The 26,261-nt window shown below is 36.2% G+C and overlaps 1 protein-coding gene and 1 long non-coding RNA gene across 3 annotated transcripts in view; one reads left to right on the forward strand and one right to left on the reverse strand.

Moving 5' to 3' along the window:
* The window catches only part of LOC147843513 (uncharacterized), a 721,012-nt gene extending 703,092 nt beyond the window's left edge, over positions 1–17,920 (reverse strand). The window contains exon 1 of the long non-coding RNA XR_015493673.1: positions 17,809–17,920. This is a non-coding gene — a long non-coding RNA (uncharacterized LOC147843513). The remainder of the gene's footprint in view (positions 1–17,808) is intronic.
* On the forward strand, positions 26–25,857 carry pik3r6a (phosphoinositide-3-kinase regulatory subunit 6a). Of its 2 annotated transcripts, none has more exons than XM_087254744.1 (6): positions 26–341; positions 10,124–10,244; positions 20,309–20,382; positions 20,967–21,081; positions 22,535–22,605; positions 25,206–25,857. In XM_087254744.1, the coding sequence occupies exons 1-6, from the start codon at positions 206–208 to the stop codon at positions 25,322–25,324; spliced, it is 636 nt and encodes a 211-aa protein (XP_087110870.1). In that variant the 5' UTR covers positions 26–205; the 3' UTR covers positions 25,325–25,857.
* The last annotated feature ends 404 nt before the right edge of the window (positions 25,858–26,261 follow it).

Below are 26,261 nucleotides of genomic sequence, written 5' to 3' on the forward strand. Positions count from 1 at the left end.
CGCCAATGGGTCAGAAACTGCAGTTGAATCGCTGCCGGTGCGCAATGATGTCTAGATATCCCCTGCCGTAGCTATTTTCATCAGCAACGACAACCGCTGGATCATCATCCTTATTTTACCCTGCTCTCTTGCTAAGCATATCTCAGCTAAGTCAGGATTTGTGCATATATTCGGGTTTATTTATTCATTCATTCCGTGGCGCGTGATGGATGAAAAACGCAGAGCCTCCTGTCAGTACGGATCCCTGGAATGCACGAAATGGAAAACAGATGTGGACCAAACAGGTATCCCTACACCTGGCTGTCATTGTAGCAAAACCTGTCAAAACGTATTGGTGAAAGGTATAGTAGACTACCAAACACTTGCGTTCTCTTTTTTATTAAAGGTTTGAGTAGGTTTAATGCCACAGGTGGAACTTCTGCTCTTGTGGAGATTGAGTTCAGGTAGATGAGGAGGTTGCTGTCGAGATCTGACAAGAGCTGAGTCTCTAGTTTTACATTAGAAACTTAAACGCTTTACATTAAGGTATTATTCCAGGGCCATGTTTTCAATTTAAATTGACTGCATACTGTAAATGTTTGGAATTTGCTTTGAAAATATTCTAAAAATATAGTTAAAAACAGTTAAAGGACATTTCTGGAAGTATTTAATTTCACAGTAAATATATTTTACTAGAATAAATGTTCTATAATAAAGTATTATTAAATATACTTTTAAACTATAACAATATAACATTTATTTATAATAATAATTATAATTATTTATAATAATAATTATCATTTATAATTATTTATTATTGTGTAAATATATATGTAATGAGCATATAATAGCAAACACAAAATATACAAACAAAACATGCACTGGAAAATATTCAAATGCATGTCAAATGATAATAAAATAAATCCTTCTGGACCATATTAGTCATGGTTTTCTCAGCCGGTACAGGACATGGATTTGAATGTTTTTTTTTTTTTTTTTTTTACTTACAGCGTGTTTTTAGTCACGTCAGTGTTCCTGTTTTTAATTTGTCAAGCTACTTGCCTTATGACAATGCTTTTTAAACATTGTTAGCAAGCATTTGTAACTTAGATTTCCATTTTTATCAGTTCCTGGGGATACCTATTAATGGATTTGATACACAAGACCACAGGAAAAAGGCAATTTCATAGATGCAAGTTCACATAAATCATGACCCCTTGACTCAACTCAACACATGTAGACACATCTATTGTAGACGTGGTCAAGTTCACTTTGGAAATCAAATGGGGGAAAAGGTGATTTAATTAAATGTGATGTGGTTATTGATGTCAGACGGGCTGGTATGATTATTTGAAAAATTGCTTATCTGTTGGTATTTTTTTGCACACAACCATCTCTGGGGTTTACTGAAAAATACAGAGAGGAAATTTCCAGTGAGTGGCAGTTCTGTATACAGTGAGTAAAAATCCATTGCTGATGCCAGAGGTCTGAGGAAAATGACCTGAGCTGAATGAAAGAATTCAAACAATATGCTACAGTGCATCTGGAAAGTATTCATAGCGCTTCACTTTCTTTTTATGCAACAGCCTTATTCTAAAATGGATTAAATTAATTTATTTCCTCAAAATTCTACACACAATAGCCCATAATGACAATGTGAAAAAAAGTTTTTTTGAAATTGTTGCAAATTTATAAAAAATATAAAAAAATCTGAAAATACAACCATAAGTATTTACAGCCTTTGCTCAATAGTTTGTTGATGCAGCTTTGGCAGCAATTACAGCCTCAAGTCTTTTTGAATATGAATGCCACACGCTTAGCACACCTGTCTTTGGGAATTTTTGCCCATACCTTTTTGCAGTACCTCTCAAGCTCTATCAGGTAGGATGGGAAGCGACTGTGTACAGCCATTGTCAGATCTCTCCAGAGATGGTCAATAGGATTTAGTTCTGGGCTCTGGTTTGGCCACTCAAGGATATTCACAGAGTTGTTGTGAAACCACTCCATTGATATTTTGGCGGTGTGCTTTGGGTCATTGTCCTGCTGGAAAATTAACCGTCGTCCCAGTTAGGGCAGGTTTTCATTCAGGATGTCTCTGTACATTGCTGCATTCATCTTTTCCTCTATTCTGACTAGGGATGGTATTAGCCTGGTGATCAGCGGTGCCTGGTTTTCTCCAAAAGTAATGGCTGGCATTCACTCAATTTTAGTTCAATTTCAGTTCAATTTCAGTTCAATTTTAGTCTCATCAGACCAGAGAATTTTGTTTCTTATGGTCTGAGAGTCCTGCAGATGCCTTTTAGCAAATTCCAGGCGAGGAGTGGCTTCCGTCTGGCCACTCTACCATACAGGTCTGATTGATAGATAGCTGCACAGATGGTTGTCCTTCTGTAAGGTTCTCCTCTCTCCACAGAAGAACGCTGGAGCTCAGACCGAGTGACCATCGGGTTATTGATTCCCTCCCTGACTAAGGCCCTTCTCCCCTGATCACTCAGCTTATACGGCCGGCCAGCTCTAGGAAGAGTCCTGGTGGTTCCAGACATCTACCATTTACAGATAATGGAGGCCACTGTGCTCATTGGAACATTTAGAGGAGCAGAAATTTTTCTGTAACTTTCCCCAGTTTGTTGCCTCGAGACAATCCTGTCTTGGAGGTCTACAGACAACTCCTTTGTCTTCATGCTTGGTTTGCGCTTTGACATGCGCTGTAAACCCTGGAACCTTATATATACAGGTGCAAACCTTTTCAAATCATGTCCAGTCAACTGAATTGACCACAGGTGAAATCCAATTAAGCTGCTGAAAAATCTCAAGAATGATCAGTGAAACAGAATGTACCTGAGCTCAATTTAGAGCTTCACAGCAAAGGAAAAAGTTAAAGTTATTTGTCCTGTCTTTGTATCAATCTAATTTCTAAGCCTACGATTAATAAGACTTTGTTTAAAAATACTTTACATGTGAGAATATCATTGTCTGATTTATTAATTAACCTCTTTATTGGGATTGGATGTAAAGGTTCTGTTTCAAATGCAATATGTGTTGTGCTTCTAATCTGATTTATTTAGTTATCATTGCGTCCAGTCAGAAGTACAGAACTTAACAGTACTTAAAACTTGTTTGATAATAAAATTTTATATTAGATTTTTATATAATTGTTTTTTATATTAAAATATGTTATACAAGCAAATTCACAAGAGTAAAGCATCAGCTCAGCTCAGTATCTGCAGAAATATTCTGAGAGTCATACAAAAACAACTTGAAGGCATAGATTCAACCTGCATTGTACTTTTCAGGATGGGGAGAGAGGTGTAATGGTGTCAAAAATATTTTCTTGGGACATTTTGAGCCCCTTAGAACCAATCAAGCATTGTTTAAACACCACAGTCTACCTGAGAATTGCTGTAGAGTATGTCCATCCCATGATGACCACACTGTACTCGCCTTGTAATGGCTACTTCCTGCAGGATAATGTGCCATGTCACAAAGCCCAAATCATCTCAGCCTGGTTTCTTCTTAAATGTTGTCCACGTCAACAATGTCACGTCACGTCAGCAAGGTGTAAGAGCAGCATATACACTCAAAAAAAAAAAAAAAAAAATTTGAAATGAGCTGAAACAACACAATTCCTGAGCTAATTTGGCGACAGCTCAACTGTTTCATGTGCAATCCACCTAAATGTGTTAGGTTAACTTAATCATTTTGTGTTGGGACAACATGAATGAATTGAATGGAACACTGCGGGTTTTTTTACAGTGTAGGCTATGTGCAGCAACTGTGCATTGCTTTTATGACAAAAAAAAACCCTGAGTACCCACAACACATATATCACTGTAAAAAAATGATGGGTTCCACACAATACCTTCATGTTGTCCTAATTGAAATTAAGTTACCGTAATCGTTTTTACAAATTTATGTCAATTGAACATAAAACAATTACGTTGTTCCACCAAAAATATCAAGAATTGTTGATACAGATCATTTCAAACACGTAGTTTGAACAAGCATTCATTCCTACATCTATTTTCTTTTCAGCTTAGTCCCTTTATTAATCTGGGGTCGCCACCGCGGAATGAACCACCAACTTATCCAGCATATGTTTTATGCAGCAGATGCTCTTCCAGCTGCAGCCCATCTCTGGGAAACATCCATATACACATTCACACTCATGCACTATAACTAATTAAGCTTACCCAATTTACCTGTACTGCATGTCTTTGGACTGTAGGGGAAACTGAAGCACTGGGAGGAAACCCACGCAAACATGGGGAGAACATGCAAACTCCACATTGAAACACCAACTGAACCAGCCGAGGCTCGAACCAGCGGCCTTCTTGCTGTGAGGCGACAGCACTACCTACTGCGCAGCCATAGTTTGAACAAGCAGCAAATATAATTTTTTGAGTGTGCAGTATTCTGACACAGTTGCACGAACATGGCATGACATCATTACATCAGCCATGTCAAAAATTTCCAAATGGCCTAATCTTTACTGCAGATACGAGTTTGTACGATACTGAAGAACAATGCTACCTGTATATAGCATGCTAAATAATGTTAGATTTTATATGTGACACTGTAATCCAAAGCCTCATAAATGTAATTTTGTTTTTGGAAATTGAGATTTATACTGTACTTCACATTATTAAATCTGAATAAATAAGTTTTCCAGTGATCTGTGGTTTCTTAGGATAGGACAATATTTGGCAGATACAAATCTTGAATCTGATGGTTCTGTTACCCCTAATTAATAAAGGGACTAAGCCGAAAAGAAAATGAATGAAAGAATGAATATAGTTCATTTTTAGTTTTACTCAAATACTTGACCTGACCACCTTGGTGAGGTTTTTTTTACCATTATTCACAACACCACTTATTTCCGTGGTGATGTGTCTGGTTTATCTCATAGCTTTAACAAGCAATGCGGTCATCTTTTTCTGAAGCTTCACCACACTTGCGCACTGTTGACTCAGTAGATCTGCCCACGGCACGCCTCCAGGCACTTGGCTTTTTCCAGATAGAATAGCAAAGATTTTTTTCTCTTATAAGTGTTTGAAAAATCAAAGACTTTCCAGAGAAACAATGTATGCAGTACCGCTCTACTCTAGAAAAAAAAAAACTAAAATAGGTATTATTTTATTTTAAATGTATACTTTTTGCTAAAAGTTATAACCAACATATACTTTGTATTATTTCAATGGAGGTGTTCATGACCTTTTAAATGATTTGCTGTTGCAAAAGAGCAGACATTTTTAACAATATAAATAAATAAAAATAGATTTTTCTACCGGTTTGCTTTACTGGTATAGTTTAATCAGCCTGAAAACATCAAGAACAATCAGGAGAACAAAAACTCTTAAAACGGAGATCTTCTGAGCAGCTCTTTGTCTGTTATGGCGGACGGCAGCAGGGAAGTGCCGTGTCTAAACAACGTTTATCCCACTGGATTGTGGAGGCCATTTCATGTGCTTATTTGAGCAGAGGTCAGCCGCGCCCCCCGGGAGTGCGTGAACACTCCACTCGGAGCGTTGCATCCTCTTGGGCGTGTGCGCGCGGCGCTTCTTTAACAGACATTTGTAGAGCTGCGGGCTGGGCGACACCCAACACATTTGCAAGATTTTATAATAGGTGTTGTACATGCTTGCGGTGCCTTTTTTCCCTAACACGGAGAGATGTGCACCCTCCTGTCTGTCAGTAAAGTTCCCCATTCGGTGAGCCCTGCAGATTCCTCCGAGGCCCCCAGTACTGACTCAGCGGAGGAGTCACTTGCTGGCCCACTACGTTGTAGGTCTGCCTGCTGGTCAGCCCGCGTTTTGGGTATAGGTGCCTGCTATGGCCGATCCCCGCTGGTGATCCCCATATGCTTTTCCGCCACGGTTAAGTTCCCCCCCCTGGGTGGACCCGTGCTTTCCCTATCTGCTAACCACCTTCTTATGCGCACTCCCCCTTCTCAGGGTTAGTCCATATGTAATTCCATTTGTTTCCCCTATTGGGTGCGGATGGTCTCCGCAGCGTCCTCCCTACTGGGATGCTTCCCAACGTACTGTCGTATATTCCTAGAATTATCTAGACGCTAGCGACTCCCAAAAAAATATACCTATTCCGTAAAACTTCTTTTGAAGTGGGAATAAGTTAGGGCCATGGGCACGTTGGAGGACCACGCCTTCCATGATCTGGGTGCGTCACGCTTGCCTGACCGCTCTCCCATGATGGGTGTTGGTAAGGTGCAGTCATTATGGCGCTTTCAATGGGCTCCCATACGTGGATTAGTAAATCAATCCACTTATAGTGCTGGAGTTCCCCCCGAAGGGAAACGTTCGAGGTTACTAAAGTAACCCTTCGTTCCCCGAGGAGGGGAACGGAAGCACTATACTCCATCGCCATAATGACTGTCCCTTAGCTGTTAAAAGTCTCTTCAGCTTAAAAAGGATAGCGTCTGCTGGCGCCAGGTGTGCTTACATGCTCAGTTAATTAAGCCTATGCAGCGCACCTGCGCAGGCTTGCGCTGCCAATTCATTCTTAATTGGCCCGTTCAATACTCTTTCAGACGAGTAGCTTCTGAACTGAATCTCCCATACGTGGATTAGTAAATCAATCCACTTATAGTGCTTCCTTTCCCCTCCTCGGGGAACGAAGGGTTACTTTAGTAACCTCGAACGTTTTCTTGTTCCTGCTTCTAAAAAACATTTCCACAGCATGATGCTGCCACCACTATGCTTCACTGTAGGGATGGGATTAGCCTGGTGACGAGCGGTGCCCTGTATTCTCAGAACAAAACGCCTGGCTTTCACTCTGAAGAGTTAAATTTTAGTCTCATTAGACCAGATAATTTTTTTATTTCTTATAGTCTGAGTTCTTCTGATGCCTTCTGGCAAATTCCAATACTAAGGAGCGGCTTCCGTCTGGCCACTCTACCATACAGGCCTGATTGATAGATAGCTGCACAGATGGTTGTCCTTCTGAAAGGCTCTCCTCTCTCCACAGAAGAATGCTGGAGCTCAGACCGAGTGACCATTGGGTTATTGATCCCCTCTCTGACTAAGGCCCTTTTCCCCTGATTACTCAGCTTATATGGCCGGCCAGCTCTAGGAAGAGTCCTGGTGGTTCCAAACATCTTCCACTTATAATGGAGGCCACTGTGCTCATTGGAACATTCGGAACAGCAGAAATTTTTCTATAACCTTCCCCAGTCTTGTGCCTTGAGACAATCCTGTCTCGGAGGTCTACAGACAATTCCTTTGTCTTTGGTATGTGCTTTGATATGCACTGTCAACCCTTGGACCTTATATAGACAGGTGTAAACCTTTTCAAATCATGTCCAATCAACTAAATTGACCACAGGTGAACTCTAATTAAGTTGCTGAAACATCTCAAGTATGATCAGTGGAAACAGCATAGGCTGTCAATACTTATGTACATGTGATTTTTCTGTTTTTAAGTTATATATATATATGAAAATTTGCAAGAATTTCAAAAGCAAAATCACATTGTCAGTATTGTGAGGAAATAATTTTTATCCATTTTGGAATAAGGCCAATCTGCAATCTGTATGCAATCTGAATGCACTGTATATTCACAAAGGTTTTGGAAAACTTTGCAGTATGCATACCACAGTATTTTAAGGTTAACATTATTAGCCTCCTAAAGCAATTTTTTTTGTGTTTGTCTACAAAACAAACCACTGTTATACAATGACTTGCCTGTTATCCTATCCTGCCTAATTAACCTAGTTAGGCATTTAAACTACACTTTAAGTTGAAAACTAGTATCTTGAAAAAAATCTAGTAAAATATTATTTACTGTCATCATGGCAAAGAATAAAGATAATAATTATCTTTAGAAATGTTGAAAAAAATCTCTCTGTTTAATAGAAATTGGAGAAAACTATATAGATGGGCTAATAATTCTGACTTTAACTGTATATCTGCAGGCAGATACAGTGACAATAAAACATATGAAGTCACTTTGGTTTGAAAAAAAAAAAACATGTCAGCACAACAACTCTTCATTAAAAATGGAATTACTATTTTCCAGAATATTGTCATGTTTCCTCATCTCACGCACTGAGTGGCCACTCAGCTGACTGAAACTGACAGAATGTATTAACATCAGCCTAGCATAACGGTTTCCATGCCACTCAAGAGAAAGAGACAGTGTACAATGCCACAGGAGACATCACATAAGCACTGACATAACCAATTGCAGGATCAGGGGAAGAGTTATGCTAGGCCTCCTAAACCCTTGCAAGTAATAATTTGTTGTCTGACAGCCGAGGCGGGTAACCTGGACATGCTGCAATTTTCTGCTGCCGCTAAAGCCTTGATTTATTGGTGCAGGAGGAATACGGAGGAAGTCGCTATAAAGAGGTTTGAAGAACCTCTTAAATCAAAGGAAGAAGTTAGTTTAGAGGTAAAAGATTTGTAAAAGTTATAAACTGTAAAAATGTCCATTAAATGTGATTTTGAAAAAAGGCTTAGTGGTTGTTATACACTCAACAAAAATATAAACAACACTTTATTCTTGCTCTCATTTTTTATGTGTATCTCTGTTATCTCTGTGCATGCCAGCTTGTTACAGTTCTTACAAATATCCAGCAGCTTTGCACAAACAAATGGTGGTCACACTAGATACTGACTGGTTTTCTGTTTTTTGTTGAGTGTATATACTTCAATTTGGAATGGGTATAATTAGTGGCAGTCCTAGCTTTAATAGCACCCTGGGAACGCAACCCCCCCCTCCCCCCCCATCCTCCCATGTAAGGTTACATCTAGTTAAGTTAATATAAAAATGGACCATTAAACATGTACATTTTTAAAAAAAAAGTTTGTTTTACCCATATTTTACTTTGGGTAAAATATGGACAAAACTAGAGATGGGTTGCTGGTTATGATAAGTTGGCGGTTCATTCCACTGTGGCGACCTCAGGTTAATAAAGGGACTAAGCCGAAAAGAAAATGAAATTATTGTTGTTGTTGTTGTTGTTGTTGTTGTTGTTATTATTATTATTATTATTATTATTATTATTATTACAGTCGTTATTGTTGTCGTTATGCAACTATTATTCTAAATAAATAACAGAAATCAATACTAAATGTAACTGGAAAACAACATAAAGACAAAACTGGAATGATATGCTAAGATCACTTGAGAAATCTTTTGCATGAATATTAATTTTGATAATTCTATAAAATACAAAAATAATAATAAAAGGTTTTATAGAATTATCTGCTCATCTTAGACTCGGCTCAAGGCCACGAATTCTATTCATAATAGTCTTACTTCCCTGACTCTTTATCCCTACTTTCTGCTTCATTGCCATGCTTAGTCCAAATAAGATTATCATCATATTATATAAACTTTTTGTTTTGTCAACTAGCAAATCTCACTGCAAAACACCTCGTGTCATGAAGTATGAGCATGAGCAGCGCATGTTTTTATCGGCGCGCATGTAAACAACTGGGATTCACACTGTGATCAGGAGCAGCGTGTGTGAGGTGCACCAACACAATCTCACGGCAATTCTTAACTTTTTTATTTAGTGGCTAATTCGTATGAATTTGTACGATCTAATTTGTACAATTCGTAATTCAAACAATTTAGTAGCAATCGCTCATATTGCCATACCAAAATCCGTCACTGGGATGGTTGAGTTGATCTTAACAGATAATTTTTCAGAAATTGGCGGCACAATAGCTCAATGGTTAGCACTGTCGCCTCACAAGAAGATCGCCAGTAGGCATTTCTCTGTGTAGTTTGCATGTCCTCCCTGTGTTTGTGTCCAAAGACACGCGCTATAGGTGAATTTAATAAACTAAATTGGCCTTAGTGTATGAGTGTGTGTGAATGAGTGTGTATGGGTGTTTCCCAGTACTGGGATGTGGCTGGAAGGACATCTGCTGCGTAAAACATATGCAGGAATAGTTGGTGTTTCATCCCGATGTGGCGACCTCTGAAATAGAGACTAACCTGAAGGGAAATTATTGAATAAATGAATTTTTCAAAATTTCTCCATAAGCACTGGTCATCTTAGGAGAAAGTATTTTACTAAATCATTTATTTTCTAGGATGCAATTTAAGCTTAATTTATCTCCTCCTGGTCATGATCGGTGTGGTTTCAGTCCAGATCGTCTTGTTTTTCTGTTTTCAGATGCGGATGTGGTATCAATGGCGGACTCTACTATCACAGTTGGTGACATTGAGGGTGAACTCTGTAAGATTGAACGGATAAGAGACATTTTGATAAGGAGGGAATCTGAACTCCGATACATGTGAGTAAACTGTAAATAGTTGTATACTGTGCACTGTGAAAATGAAAAAACAAAACTGAAAATGTTTCATTGCTGTTACAAATGGTGTTACAAGAGATTAACTTAATGTTAAATGTTAGTTTCAGGAATTGTTTAGCTTTAATTAAGATTGCATCTGAAATAAAACAAACTATAAATAAGAGAGTTTGTTTAGAGAATGTTTAAAGAACTGTTTTCAAGTTATTAGTTTGGGAGCACTTTAAGCCTTCAATTGAGCAGCACAAGACAAGGCACTCTGTTCTATCATGTTTGGATTGAGGCTGGTAAAGAATAAATGAATCAGCAAAGAATCAGCAAAACATAAGAAGGAACCAAATCATAAACAACTGTATTAGAACATGTTTAAATGCAAGGTTCAATTGAACTGGGAAAGTTCAAACTTTGCAAGTTTAATATGGTTAAAAACTCCTGAGGACACATTGGATGAATCTTCAAAGGTAACAGTGTACTTTATAATGTCATTTACATCACCCAGGTTACGTTGTATCACTATCTTAACAACAAAATTAAAACATGATATAAGGAAATGTCTATTTTCATTTTGATATTAACAAAATGTCAAGGCATCATGTAGCTACATAGTTATATATTTACGGTATGCATATTTAACTGCATGCAAATTTATAACAAAACAGAGCCTATAACATAACTGCCTCTTTTTGTTATCATTGAAAAATTTAAAACACTCCCTGTCACTTTTGCTGAATATTAGTTAATAATCAATAATGGCAATTAATAATACAATAAGTTTATACAATACAGGAAATAAAGGCAAGCAATCGATGAGATCCAGTGGTAAAACCTTTATGAAATGTCTGACGTACACTGCTCTCACCTGGGGAGGTGTGCTCAAAAAACCTATTGACTTTCTGGGGCTCAGTCGTCCACATTTTCAGCTGTGTAGTGTGGACGGAAATCATTACAGAAACGCTAGGTGAAACGCTAGTGTGGATGTGGATTTGTGTCCGTTCTGAAACCAATTTAAAACTAAAATGTAAAAGTTCTGAATATATTGTAGTCTAGATTTTGCTGGTAAACCTTGAAAAAGAGAATTGCAGTTATCAACCCTCAAAGTTATTAAACCATGAAAAGGCCTACTAGCAGAACTGGAAAGGAAAGACCTAATCCTAGCAATATGTCTAAGATGATAAAATGCTGATTTAGTAATCACAAATATCGAATAGCCATCAAATATCACACCTAAAGAGTAGAGTTGCAAGACAACAGAACTAGACTAAAAGAATTGTGCATTATGCAAAGAAAGAAATAAAGTGTTGGAGGGCAACAAATAATTTAAGTGCTGCAGGTCAATCAGAAGTTTCTTCTTTGTTTCTGTTTAATGTTATTGTGAAGCTTATGTATTCTGAGATTGTACTCTATAACCCAAATTCTGTGCTGCCCTATACTGTAGCTTTCTTTCAGTGGCTTTAGGCCATCAACAATGTCTTTTTTTAGTCAGAACTCTTTTCACACCGCAGGACTTTGAATCGTGACAGGCCAACGATTAAGTTTCAGCTTTTGTACCATTAAGTTTCAATGCATCTATTCCTTTATGCCTTGTAGACATTAGCAATGTTTCCATCCAAAAATGTGAATTAAATTTATGCGCATTACTTGAATATCACATAAAAGATGTGCAAATAAAGCAGCATTCCCATTCAACGAGTAAACGTAGTAAAAACAGAAATTTGCTGCGGTAGGAGAAGCTGCATCAATCTTTTCTTTATTCAATAAATAACCTCAGAAGACAATGCTGACACGCAGTGAACGCGTGGTGGCATTTGAAGACACAGACACTCTTGGCAAATCTGCAGGTAATTAATAATATAATAACACTAACACTGATGTTTTAGAATGACCAAAACAAGATGTTTTACAGTGTGCTCAGCCTGCTTTTTTCCGTTCATCCACATTTTAATCATCACATGATCTCTTATAACAAAATCACATGACTTTTTTTAACAACCCAGGCTCATTGTGGAAACGTAGTCCCGCGGACGTTTCTGAAGACCGCGTAATACTGTTGTGCGCTTTTTCGCATCTCAGACGCCTCTCGCGAGTGCGGTTCGTGCCCGCGCTGTTCTCACGTGAATCCACCAGAGGCCACTGTCCGACTGACCGGATGATTGACTGCACGACCAATTGGCTGACCCACCCTCCTCCATCCCTGAACCCAACCAATTTTACCGATCAACCCGTCCGCCCGCTCGCTTCCCTAAACCCAAGCAACAGTTTACAAAAAGCCGTCCAAAAAAAAAAAAACCCTGATTTTTTTTCTTTTTCTACCGCGTTTTCGGATTTCACAGTGTTCTCACCCTGTTACGAAACTCGTCCACTTAATTTTTGGGATTCTGTTTTTGTCTTACCTGATTGCTGGAACAGCTCTTCCCCAGACTTAAAACCTGAGTGGACAAACGGGTTGCAGTGGGGAAGCCCTCCACAAGGAGGTAAGCGGTCGGCCGGCCGGCCGGCAAGCACGGTAGGGAACAGCGTCACACCGCCCCGCAGCGTTCGCTTGAAAAAAATAAACACGGCCGTAAGTACCTGCCGGGACGTATTCCGCTGTCTCCAAAAATGTCCACGGGACTACGTTTTCAGAATGAGCTTGGGTTGTTTTTTAATGCACATGCTGGAATTTGTTTGATGAAAGTGATTCCATAATAGTTTATGTGCATATCTTCTATCGAATAAAAAGTTTATCCTACTGTGTAAAAAAATTATACGTGTTTCCATCAACCGTTCCAATTGATGGCATTTCCATCAACTGTTTTATTATGCATATATTGACAATGAGTGGATGGAAACGTAGCTAGTTTGAAAAGAATTTCAAACTAACTGAAACATCAGACTGTGAACTGATGTAAAAATGTATATCATCAGCATAGAAATAATACTCTAGACCAAGTTTTCTCATGAGCTGCCCCAGAGGAGGCATATAGATACTAAATAGTAGGCGCCCAAAAACAGATACGCCATACTCACCCTGATTAATATCTGATTTGGGAAAGGAAAAGCATGACATTTGGTCAATTATGGTGACCCATATTTGTTGTTTACAACAGCATCTAAGATAGGACCTAAACCAAACCCAAACTAATCAGGTCTTAAGTCTATTAAATGAAACAGAGTAAAATACTCCAAATTCTGCACTCAGGTATAAGAAGCCAAGATTGCAAAGGTCAGCTCCTCATGGCAGGGCAGTCTCTGTACTGTGCCCTAACATAAACCTAAACTAAAATAAATGAGTTTTATGCAATAATGATAATAATTCAGTTTTGAAAAAGGCTGTTCTTTAGCAACAAAAAGCGTAACGCTATAAATACTTTTTTGGATGTTTTATAAATATTTAGGTTGGTTTTTGTATGTCTGACACTGTGAGTTCAGTCTACCAACGTTAATAGTGCTTCTTATAGTCTTCTTTTATTAGTTCACATTTTTACACTCATGCAATGAATACATGAATGCAATAACCAATTTTGTTAATTACAAATAATGTTCAACAGCCAAACCCACAAACGTTGTGCAGTTAAGTAAAGTTGATCTGAGATCTTTATCACCATCACATCTGCAGTCATCCGTCCTTCCTGTTTTCATTATTACCAAGAGCTACAATCAGCCAGCTGCCCCTCATTAAAATGTTAATGCTTGGCTTTTGATGCTGCCAGAGTGTGTAATGCATGCATATCGGTTTCCTCTCACAGTCATTTGGGGAAGAGCTTTGCCTATTACAAAATCATTGGGACATTTCTTCCTAAAGGTGTCTTGAGTAGTGCTCAGCCTCCACTGACCGTCTCAACTGAACCAGAGAGATACAGAGGAATTCTACTCTAGCTTTGCCATATGCTCACATAGTTTGTTTAAAATGGGATTTAATGCTTATTTATAGCAAAATAACGCGATAATGACAAAACTGTTGACATGAGCAGAGAGATTTAGAGACTGAAAGGTCTCTAAATCTGACAAAATTAGCATAAATCCTAAAAAGGGTAGCATCTATTTTTTTTAACATGAGAAATATTCTTTAATGTCACCTAAATGCATTTATTTATACCAATGATTGCAAATCTACTTAGTTTGCAACCAACAAATTTCTTTGGACTAAATTGATAAAAAAAAAACAATGCTTTGTAAATTGGAGGTCACCACTATTTAAACTGTTTAAAGTCAACTCATGACTGTCTGCTAAGCAAATTAATTGTGATTTATGTCTAATCTAATATATTACTAATTCTATTATTAATTCAAGTGTACATAAGCACTAGTTTGAATGGATATGGAGCATACTAGTCAGTGTACTATTAACATATTGACAGTATTCAGATATATAGTAAGCTTCGACAACATTTTAAAAATAATTTTTTAGATTTACTAAAGTGTTTACAATGATTTGATTTCCTATATTATACAATTCGTCACCTTAATTATAAGGTTCTATCTGGCATTTTTGTCAAGATTCACATATTTTTATTTAATGACAACTGATTTACATTATGTGATCTTTTTCTTATGTTGTTTACATTTTAAGACTTTTTATTTTAAAATCAAAAAAGGTTTTATCTACAAAGCTTGGTTCTTTAAGGTTCTTTCTGTGAGCCAATAAGCATTTTGGATGCATGCACGAGGACCAATCAGGATCAGCTTTCTTTGTGATTTTGCCGGACTGCTCCATTGACAGTGGGAAAGACCAAAGCACAAAATTGGAGCCCACTAAATAATGCTGCACCACACAAAATTGAGAAGAAACCTGAAAGATGTTTGTAATGTTAAATTCTACATTGTTGCAAAGGAAACAGTTATATATATATATATATATTAGTGCTGTCAATGCGTTAATGCATGTGATTAATATGAAATATTTAACGCGTTAAAAAAAATGAACGCAATTAAAGAAGTTGCAGTTTTTTGTTTTTTTTCCCTGTTGTGCCCAGGGGCAGACTCGCCATCTGGCAGACCGGGCAGTTTCCCACTGGGTCGACGTACTTTTTGGGCCGGGCTGATCACCTTCTTATGATCTGATCGGCCCATAAAACACTTAGCAGACTGTTATGTTTTTCTGTCTAAGTGATTGACGATCCTGTGAGCTGTGACGCTCTGAAAGTAAGATGTTTCTTTTCCGGACAGGGCAACCCATTGGTTCTTTTCTTTATTGACAGACCCAGACCCAATCACAAACTTCCATGTTGGGCTCTGTGTAAGCGTGCAACGTAGGTGTGTATTTGTCAAAATAATCGAGAGTCACGCTTGTTTCTCATGTGTGGGATAGCTGAAGCGGCGAGCGGCATTCGCCTTTTGCGTCTGCACTCTGCAGCGTGCAGCGGAGCACAGATCAATATATTCCTGTCTATTCTATCTAGTTTCCTATCTGTCCATATTCATTCATTCATTTTCTTGTCGGCTTAGTCCCTTTATTAATCGGGGTCGCCACATCGGTATGAACCACCAACTTATCCAGCAAGTTTTTACGCAGCAGATGCCCTTCCAGCCGCAACCCATCTCTGGGAAACATTCACACACACAATCACACACACACTCATACACTACAGACAATTTAGCTTACCCAATTCACCTGTACCACATGTCTTTGGACTGTGGGGGAAACCGGAGCATCCGGAGGAAACCCACGCGAAGGCAGGGAGAATATGCGAACTCCTTGCAAATTTTCAATTGTTTAAGTTCATTTAATTGACAATGTAAAATCTTTTAGCTACTGTACGTTTGATGTTTCATTGTTGAGTTAAACATTTTTAAGGGTCTCTGATACGATGCTTTTATTATTGTTCTTTATTTTATTAATCAACATTAAGGGCCCTATCATACACCCGGCGCAATGTGGCGCAAGACGCAAGGCGCAAGTTTCAGCTGGTCTAAAAAGGAAGGCATTCTGAGGCGTTCTGAGGCGCACTGCTGGCACAATGCTATTTTGAGAAACTATTATAGATTTTTCATTAGACCAAAACAAACTTGGTCTAAACTCCGGCGCAGAGTTGTGCCTCGCTTACACACTGCTTAATAGCCTACACACAAGATGTAGAGCAATATGCAAATATCTTTACATATAAAAAAATTTTAAATGTTAGGGATAGGCCTATATATAGGACATAATAGTAATATATATATATATATATATATATATATATATATATATATATATATATATATATATATATATATATATATATATATGATATAAATATAAAGGATTAAAACATTACAAAACATATTATTTTCTAGCCTACATAAATATGAAAAACCACAGTTTTTTTTTTTTTTTTTGCCTTCTTCATCTCGGCTTTTTCAGTTCATTCATAACAATTTGCTTTTTGTATAATGTTATTATTATTAGCAGTATTATTTATTAGATCCATATTTATATTTGTTTTTTTTAAAACAAGCTTAAATTTGCCCACCTGCAGGTTTTAGACCATATGGGGCACATCATGTGTATTAGGATATAACTCAGGTTTTTGAGCACACTTCGTTATTATTGTTCATTTATTCGTTTGCTGGAAATTAGAACTGAATTTAGAAATAGTTTTGAAACAAATATTTGCGCTTAACAAACGAAATTAATTATTTATAGGCTAATTGATGTCTGTGCGTAAAGGTTTCCCTATCCACGAGAGCGAAAGTGAAAGTAGATCCATTATCTCTCATTCTTGCTCAGCAGATGCTCTGTTTAACTGTTTTCTGGTAAAAAAAAAAACTGTTACTGTTTGCTTGTGAAATGTTCAGTTTTTTCACTTACTTTTTACATCCTGTAAATAGCAAATGCGCTTATGGTGCGACGCAAGGCTCTTAAAGGGAATGGGAGATGAGACTCTGATTGGTTAATTCTCAAAACACACCTATAACTCATTAAGAAAATAAACTCAACCCTTTTAGTCCATGCGCCACGGCGCAAAGCGGGTTTTCCTATCCTTAAATTAGCAAATATGAATTCTGACATGCCCTGAATGTGTTTGCGCCCTGCGCTTTACGTTTTGCGCATGGACCGTCAAAATAGAGCCCTAAATGTGTTCATCAGCAGGCAGTTTTGTTATGTTCATTATTTATTAGGCTCTCTCAAAACACACAGGCACCCACATTTCAAGTGTGGATTATAATTTTATTATAATAATAAATGAAATAAGTTTTTAACTTGTCAGCTCTTGTTTTTTCCTATATATGGCTTTTGTGCTTTTATAGAATGGGAGTTGGTAAACATATTCAAGTGTGTGCACAGATGGGAAGCATTTTGATCGATGTAGTGGGCTGCTCTGGCCCAAAATGCCAGGGCCGATTTTTTTGTCCCAGTCCAGCCCTGCAATGAGTACAATTGTTTGTATTCAATACTTTATTATTATTATTATTATTATTATTATTATTATTATTATTATTATTATTATTATTATTATCCATATCTGTATTGCCTGTATTTTGGCTTTTTTTTTTTTTTTTTTTTTTTTTTTTGCAGTAAACTTAGAATTCAACATGGAAATCAATGTTTTCTTTATTGGCATTGATTGTTTTGAAATTCAAATGGCACTAACATGCCTGTATTTTAATTTCTGTAATAAATATGGCTGTCAAGCCAGGATCTTTATGGTTTATTGTGGGTATGTTGTTTACATGAAGAAATCTGTGTTACAAGTTAAACAAAAATTGTAATAAACAATTGTATTTTGAATTTAAATAGTTTTTGTCTTTCCTTTACATTAATTTTACATTCAAATAGCCAAAATTACAAGTTTCAGTCTATTAAATCTGATTAATCACGATTTAATTTAAATATTAAATGTGAAATTAGAAAATAACAGACAATCAGTGGGGGTATTTTTGGGAACAAGTCCACAATCATTGAAAATAGTACACTGCCCAATGCTAAGACCAAAAAATTCAAAGAATTATAATGGCAGTAGTGTACAACTCGGCATCAGCATCTTTGCTTCAGAAATTAGATGGACTAAAATATCAGTCCAAAACATGAATATGGAGCCTACAGCACATAATCATGCTCTGTCTCAGTGCTGCAGGTGGAAATGCAGAGGAATTTTAGAAAAAAAAAAAACACCTAAAGATGGTGTACTGGTGTTCACTAAAAAGTAAACTGAGACACTTTCAGTTAAGGAAGAACTAAAAAGCTCTTGGGAAAATAATGCACAATAACAATAATTTGTGGTGGATTGTTAATATGGATTCCTAGAGAATAAGATAAACAACAATAAAATAAGTCCTACAGTGGCCTACTGTTTCAAATGCCAATAGTTGATCTGCAGGTGCACCGTATAGTTATTGATTAATTAATTAATTAATTTATTGAATGGAATAGCCCCTGAAATGAATCATCTCATTTTTGAGGGGTCCCTAAAAATGTTATAAATCACACAGAGTACAACAGATCATAACGTGCATACAACTAACGAAACAAACAACCAAAACAAACAAGCAGCACACACCACCTGAAACACTTCCCACAATCTGAAGCCTAAAAAAAATCAATAACATATAATAATAGATACAAACAATTTGATATACAAATAATTGAAAAACATTTATTTGGAGCATTCGCATGTTGTTCCCAAAAAAGAAAATAAATTAGCCCTGAAAAGACAAAGTGATTTAATTGATCTGAAAAAGGAAGGGAGATTGTTCCAGTCAGAAGGAGCTTTGTATCGAAAGTACTTACGCCCACTTTCTGTTGCATTTCTGGGAACAAAAAATAATTATGTTGCATATGACGAAGCGAATATGATGAGGTAAATGGAACAAAAAACTGCTTTAAGTAAGAGGGAAAACTAAAATAAAAACATTTAAAAAGAAAAAAATACAAATGATTTCCTTTATTGATGAGGAAAGATACCTGTCTAAAGATGTCAGAGTGGCACAATACAGTATATTAGACAGAAAATGTAATAATCCTCCAGTCAAACGCTCCAGACTCCCGTCAGGGCAGCAGCAGGATGTACAGGTGCTGGTCATATAATAATAATAAAATAATTTTCAAGTTGATTTATTTTACTCATTCCATTTAAGAAGTGAAACTTGTATAATGTACACATTCATTCCACACAGACTGATATATTCGAAGTGTGAAATATATTTTTATACATTTTTATGATTTTTATGACAACTATTGAAAACCAAAATTCATTATCTCAGAAAATTAGAATATTGAGAAAAGGGTCAGTGTTGAAGGCACCAGGTGCCGTATTCTAACTCAAAACACCTACCCTTTAAATGGTTTCTTGTTCTAGTTCTATTTTATCTTTTTTTGTATATTAGAATATTATAAGATATTCTAATTATATGACCAGTGCTCAAAGAGTTTAAAACTGCAAAATGTGATAACTCCATTGGCTATGCAATGGATGGAAACACAATAAAGAGATATAGTACCTTATTCCAACTCTTTATCTGCATTAGATGCTTTTTTATAGTCATTAAAGAGATCATCTTCAGAGAGTTGCTGTTGCTGTCAAACAATGTTTACTTCACTGAGTCAGATTATGGTGAAGGGATTGATCCAATATGCCCTTTGAGGTTTGCGAGAAATTTCATGCTCCCTTGTAAAGTATTTCGCAGTATTTTCAAATACAAAACACAGTATTTTATTTTGATACATTTGAGGCTACTGTATTTTGTAGTTTATTTTGATACATGTAAAATTAAGATAGTATGTATTTTATTTTAAAATAGATTTTTAAATATACAATTTATTTTTGCCCATCCCTGGCTATATGGAATGCAAAATCTTTGAAACTCAAAATCAAAATCATTTAGAGCACATATAGAACCTTATACTTCCAAGGTGACTAATAATTAAGATGATAAGATTATGAGTTGATTGCATTAACCTCATTCGGCAAATGTAAAAAAAAATCTAAAAATTAGTTTAAACCTTGCAAATTCTTGCTATTTTTATTGTTTTGATGTAAAACATCTACAGCTATAGGTATCAATACCAGTAAAAGATGTAGCAATAAAAAAAATATATATATTTGATTGTTATAAGTTCATCATACTAACATATCCTTTTGTTTATACAGGATGGATGATATCCAGTTATGTAAAGAAATTACAAGACTGAAGAAAGAGCTTCAAAAGCTTCTGTCTATTCCAGGTGAGAAACCCTCTAGTAAGTAAAATTAAGAAATACTTTTTTTAAGCTACATTTGTTTTTTATTGAAGGTAGCAATATACAAACTAAAGAGCTCTTTCTTTATTTAATTGCAAGAAGCAGCATAACAAGAGATGCCCTTCTAATTAAGTCTAGGGGCCATTTCGTTTTGCATACATTACTTAAGCGTTAGCGACGCGGTGGCGCAGTGGGTAGCGTTGTCGCCTCACTGCAACCAGTCATTGGTTCGAGACTCGGCTGGGTCAGTTGGCATTTCTGTGTAGAGTGTGCATGTTCTCTCCATGTTTGCATGGGTTTCCTCCTGGTTTCCCTCACAGTCCAAAGACATGCACATGTGGGTAAGCAATTGTGTATGTGTGTGAATGAGAGTGTGCAGATGTTTCCCAGTGATGGGTTGCAGCTGGAAGGGCATCTGCTGCTTAAAACATATGCTGGATAAGTTCAAATCAATAAAGGGACAAAGCCAAAAAGAAAATGAATAAATTAATATTTAAGTGTTCTTTTAGGGTAAGAAGTGGCTTGGCAAAAAAAATGAAAGCTATTAAAAAATGAAACATTTTTTTCAGATAATGACAAATCCAATGAAGACAAACAGAAGGAGGAAGAACTTCTAAAACAGATTCATAAATTAGTGGAGGCCAGAGATTTCCTGGTGGACGATGTGGAGTTTGAGCGTCTCAGGTGAGCTGATTTCAGCATGCTGGAAAGAATTATTGAAGCTGACACACAATTCATTTACACCCTTTATTAAATCTCTTATTGAGCTGTTCTGAAGCAGACAGGATTCTGTCTCAGGCCTGAGAAAAAAAAAAAAAAAAACATTACCCAACTCTAAGTGCAAAAGTAATAGGATTTTGTTTTTAATGAAGTCAAGAATTCTGCCTCAGCGATTTTAGGAATGAAATGCTTGCAGCATGTGCCGTTTGCCCAGTTTACTATTGAAACTGACTTTGAATCCAGGTTTTTTTCGTTGCTTTTAATAATGATAGTTTATTACCAGTTTAAATGTGGCTGATTTGTTCTTTTTATTTACTCTAAAATAATCTTTAATTTTTATATTATCAGTGTTAACAATTATGATATTTCAGCTTCATATTAAAAAGTGTCCATGAAAAAAAATCTACAGTGTTGAGAAAAGACTGCTTCACATTAGAAATATTTTTAGTCCAGCTGCATGGTTGTAAAGAGATAATTCACCCGGAAATGAAAAAATGTTGTTAATTTAATCACCTTCAGGCTATTCACGATCCTCTTCTTTAAACACTGAAAAAATTATTCATTGGATTTACTTCAGTCAGAACTATTAGCCCCTCTGAATTATTGACACCCCTGTTTATTTTCCCCCGAATTTCTGTTTAATGAAAAGAATATTTTTTTCAACACATTTCTAAACATAATATTTTTAATAACTCATTACTAATAACGTATTTCTTTTGTCTTTGCCATGATGATAGTAAATAATTTTTGACTATATATTTTTCAAGACACTTCTATACAGCTTAAAGTGACATTTAAAGGCTTAACTGGGTTAATTAGGTTAACTAGGCAGGTTAGGGTAATTAGGCAAGTTATTGGAAAACAATGGTTTGTTCTGTAAACTATCAAAAAAAAATAGCTTAAAGGGGCTAATAATTTTGTCCTTAAAATTGTTTTTGAAAAAAATAAAAACTGCTTTTATTCTAACTGAAATTAAGCAAATAATACTTTCTGCAGAAGAAAAAAAATTCCTTGATCTGATAAACATAATTTGGGAAACATTTAAAAAAGAAAAAAAATCAAAGGGGGGCTAATAATTCTGACTTCAACTGTATATATTAAAATGTTGAAAATGAAAACCTTTTGGATGCCCTGCGAGTGAGTAAATAAACAGAACATTTTGATTTTGGGTGAACTTTACCTATAAAACACAGTGCAAATATTGTAACTTGTTATAAACCACTGTACAGTCAGCAGAATACCATAAACAAATAACGATAGGGAAATGCATAACATATGAGTGTGCATGTTACATTTTTAGACCGATTTCTCAGTAATAATACCAAACCTTGAGCAAACTGAAGGACATGAAGACCATGCATTGACAGAGAATGACACAGTCAATCTTCCCATCACCATAGTAACCTCTGCTCTACAGGGAACGAGAGGAAGACAAAGAAATGGCTGAGTTTCTAAAGTCCAAATTACCAAAAAGCTCTCAATCCAAGAGTAAGTAATTATTTAATGTTTGGCTTAATATTGTTCAGTGTTAATGCTTTGCAGAGAATATGCCTGACCTGTTTTAATTGTCTTAAATGGTTTAGCACCTGGCACATTACTTTTACATGGATTGGTAAATAATGCACTAAATAAAAACATGAAAAACTCCTCAATTTACATGTCTTACTGGTTAACTGACAAAAATAGTACATTGAAATTGCTATCAATAAAAAAACTAAATAACAATCAAAGTTAGTTAGTTAGTTAGTTAGTTAGTTAGTTAGTTAGTTAGTTAGTTAGTTAGTTAGTTAGTTGGTTAGTTAGTTAGTTAGTTTTTTTATTTACAACACAACGTTGCCTTAAGTGCTGGTCACAAACTCATTCCTGGAGTGCCGCAGCTCTGCACAGTTTTGCTCCAACCCTAATCAAACACAACTGATAGTGTCTTAGAAGTAGTAATCTTAAATATCTTGATAAGTTGGATCAGCTGTGTTTGATTAGGGTTGGAACAAAACTGTGCAGAGCTGCGGCCCTCCAGGAATTGAGTTTGTGACCTATGGTTTAGTGTATTGACGTGCAGCTTTTTGGTCCTGACGGAACCCCATGTGAGCCAACATGAGGCGACAACACAGTTGGGTTAGAATATTTAATTCATTTAGTTAATCTTCACAAACATGGCATTGGTTGCCGTGCACTATGACACAATGCACAAGAAACAATTGAACTGTTTTCAATTTGTCATTCATGCAAGGAAAAATCATTATTAATTATGATAATCTGATCATGGCTTAACGTAACAATTTCAGGTCTTGAACTCACAACTATCATGCTGATGAGTTGAATCAGGTGTGTTTTATCTAGAGACAAACTAAATGTGCACAGTTTAAAGTACTCCAGGGTCTGGATTTAGAAGCCACTGCAATAAAGCACCAATAAAACACTTTTACTGCATTTACAAATTTAGACTCTGCTGTTTTACCAGCTTCCTTGGCTGCTGGCTCTGGACTGCTCTTTATTTATCTGTCTATTGTGGACAATCTAATGTTCAGAGAATTACATAAATGGCTTTTGTCATTTATACGTCCATTTGGCAAAACACTGAGGCAAAGTAAAACAATGTCACATTTGCATTAGGCAAAGAAAATGACGGTAATATAAATATAAGGAGTAATAAGGAATACTGTGGAGAAATTTACAGTTCAGAGTTTACAAAATAAGAAGGATAGTAAAATTCTACAGTTATAAAAAAACTAATTAAACAATAAGTTTTCACAAATATTTTAAGCTGTGATTTAAAACAATTTTTAACAATGATCAGAAAAATTGTTTGAGTACCAGATTTTATTTCATTAATTTATTATTGAAGAATACAAAACAGCTGTTTTAAATTTAAAGATTGACACTTGATTTTACTGCTTTTTTATTAACTAATTCCAGCTCTTGGTTGAAAAATTACATAATAATAATTTTATTCTAATAGCCATATATATACACTACCTGACAAAAGTCTTGTCGTCAGTCCCAAAAGCAACAAAAAATTACTTGACTTCTAGATGATAATTTGGAAAAGTGGCAGAGAGTCGATTTTTCCAATGAATAATTTCTTGATCCCAATCATCACAAATACTGCAGAAGACCTATTGGAACCCACTTGGACCCAAGATTCTCACAGAAATCAGTCAAGTTTGGCAACATCATCAGCAACATCATCAGCCTGAGGTATTAAGACATTTGTGCTGCCCATTACATTACAAACCATAGGAGAGGGCAAATTCTTCAGCGGGACAGTGCTCTTTCTCATACTTTAGCCTACACACAAGTTCCTGAAAGCAAAGAAGGTCAGGGTGCTCCAGGATTGGCCAGCACAGTCACCAGACATGAGCATGACAAGACGATTCAGCATATCTGGGGTAAGACGAAGGAGGAGGCTTTGAAGATGAATCCAAATAATCTTGATGAACTCTGGGAGTCCGGCAAGAATGCTTTCTTTGCCAGTCCAGATGACTTTATTAATAAGTTATTGCAGAGTTGTATGGATGCAGTTTTCCAAGCTCATTGGAGTCATACACAATATTCCATACTGTACATTATTTAAGTGATAAAACTTTTGTCTAAGCAAAGTCAGACCTTACTTGATTAATTAAATAATTAAAAATGAAGGCATGATCATATTTTATTTTAGTAAAATAAGAGTAATCTTGAGGCCTTTGCCTTTCATATAAGGCACTTCTGATACCAAACGATCAACTACATGTCAAATTATTATTTGTTGTTCCTACTTAGATAGGCGACAAGACTTTTATCAGGTGGTGTATATAACAATACAAATCCAAGTGCCGTTTTTCACTCAACAAACAATTGAAACTAACTAAATATTTTCCTGCTTGACTAATAAAATTGCTTACTTCATAAATAGATCCCCTGAAGACCTCATTTAAACAAATTGCTACCATAAGCGACAATAGCAGGAGGGAAATGCCATTGCTGTCCTCCTAATCAAGAATGGAATATGAATAAAAGCTAAATTTGTTACCTCGTTAAGCTTGCTGCAAATCATTGTATCATTGTGTGTAAACTGAAACCATTTTCTGTGAAACTCTTCAATGTAGATGTTCCTCGCAGTGGGAGGAGACTCGCCAGAGACCCACAGAGTTCTACTCCCTTTGTAACCAAGACAGGCCTCACTTTGCTGAAGGAGTGCTGTGGATTCACCTGCTCTATAATGTAAAAGACACATTTTCAGCAGGAACACAACGCAATTCTGGAGCCTTGGATAAAGATGACCTTTTAATGACACCAGGAGACTCAAAGAGCATGGTGTGATCCAACACTGGAGGTTTCTGAAAGACAAAGCTACTGTATCCATTTGTATGCTAAAGAATAGCAGGCTTTTTCATTGCGTCTCTCTTCTTTCAGTTTCTTTTTCTTGCTTTAAACATCATATTTCTTTTTATTCCTCTTTCAAAGATCCTGTTTCATTCTATTACAGAGAACATTTTGTGCTCTCTCCAGAGTTCTGCTGTCAGCTGCTCAGCTGGTTTGCTGTCATTCCTTGCACTTATCTTTTTCCTCATGAGACATTGCTATAGCGCTGCAGTACCTGTGAGTTTATAATTTGTAAATGTTTACATTTCAGTAGAGATTCCATACCGACTGCAGTTTCTTAGTCAGCCCAGGTTTATTTACATATGTGTCTGTGAAAAGATATTGCTTTATGCCTGTTTCATGACAAATAAAGCACTAAAATCGTGCTCAATTTTATGAGAATGTTTAGCATGAGTATTTATTTTGCAGTTTTATCGCAAGAAAAATATGTAAAATGAATGCTTTTTTTCTCTTTTTATAATAGCACAATGCCACCTATTGTACTCTAATTCATAACCCAAAATTATACTGATAGCAAGCACAAACATGACAAAAAATAATTTTCATTTGCAGATTACCAAAGTCAAGTTTAGTCTTTAAAGGTGACATCGGATTCAATTTTCACATTTGTAGATTATGTGTTTCGTTGTTTTTAGTAATAGTGTAGTAACTGTCTGATCATATATACAGTTGAAGTCAGAATTATTAGCCCCCCTGTTTATTTTTTCCCCAATATCTGTTTAACAAAGGGAACATTTCTTCAAAAGATTTCTAAACATAATAGTTTTAATAACTCATTT

Source organism: Danio rerio, chromosome 6 (genome assembly GCF_052040795.2).
Source record: "Danio rerio strain M-AB ecotype USA chromosome 6, GRCz13ab, whole genome shotgun sequence".
Taxonomy (NCBI): domain Eukaryota; kingdom Metazoa; phylum Chordata; class Actinopteri; order Cypriniformes; family Danionidae; genus Danio; species Danio rerio.

Bases quoted from the DNA above. Each gene is read 5' to 3' on its own strand.
- pik3r6a (XM_087254744.1), top strand. From the start codon at position 206: ATGGATGAAAAACGCAGAGCCTCCTGTCAGTACGGATCCCTGGAATGC. The intron at 21,082-22,534 runs GTGAGCTGATTT...TCTGCTCTACAG, and splicing joins GTGGAGTTTGAGCGTCTCAG to GGAACGAGAGGAAGACAAAG. The intron at 22,606-25,205 runs GTAAGTAATTAT...TCTTCAATGTAG, and splicing joins AAAAAGCTCTCAATCCAAGA to ATGTTCCTCGCAGTGGGAGG.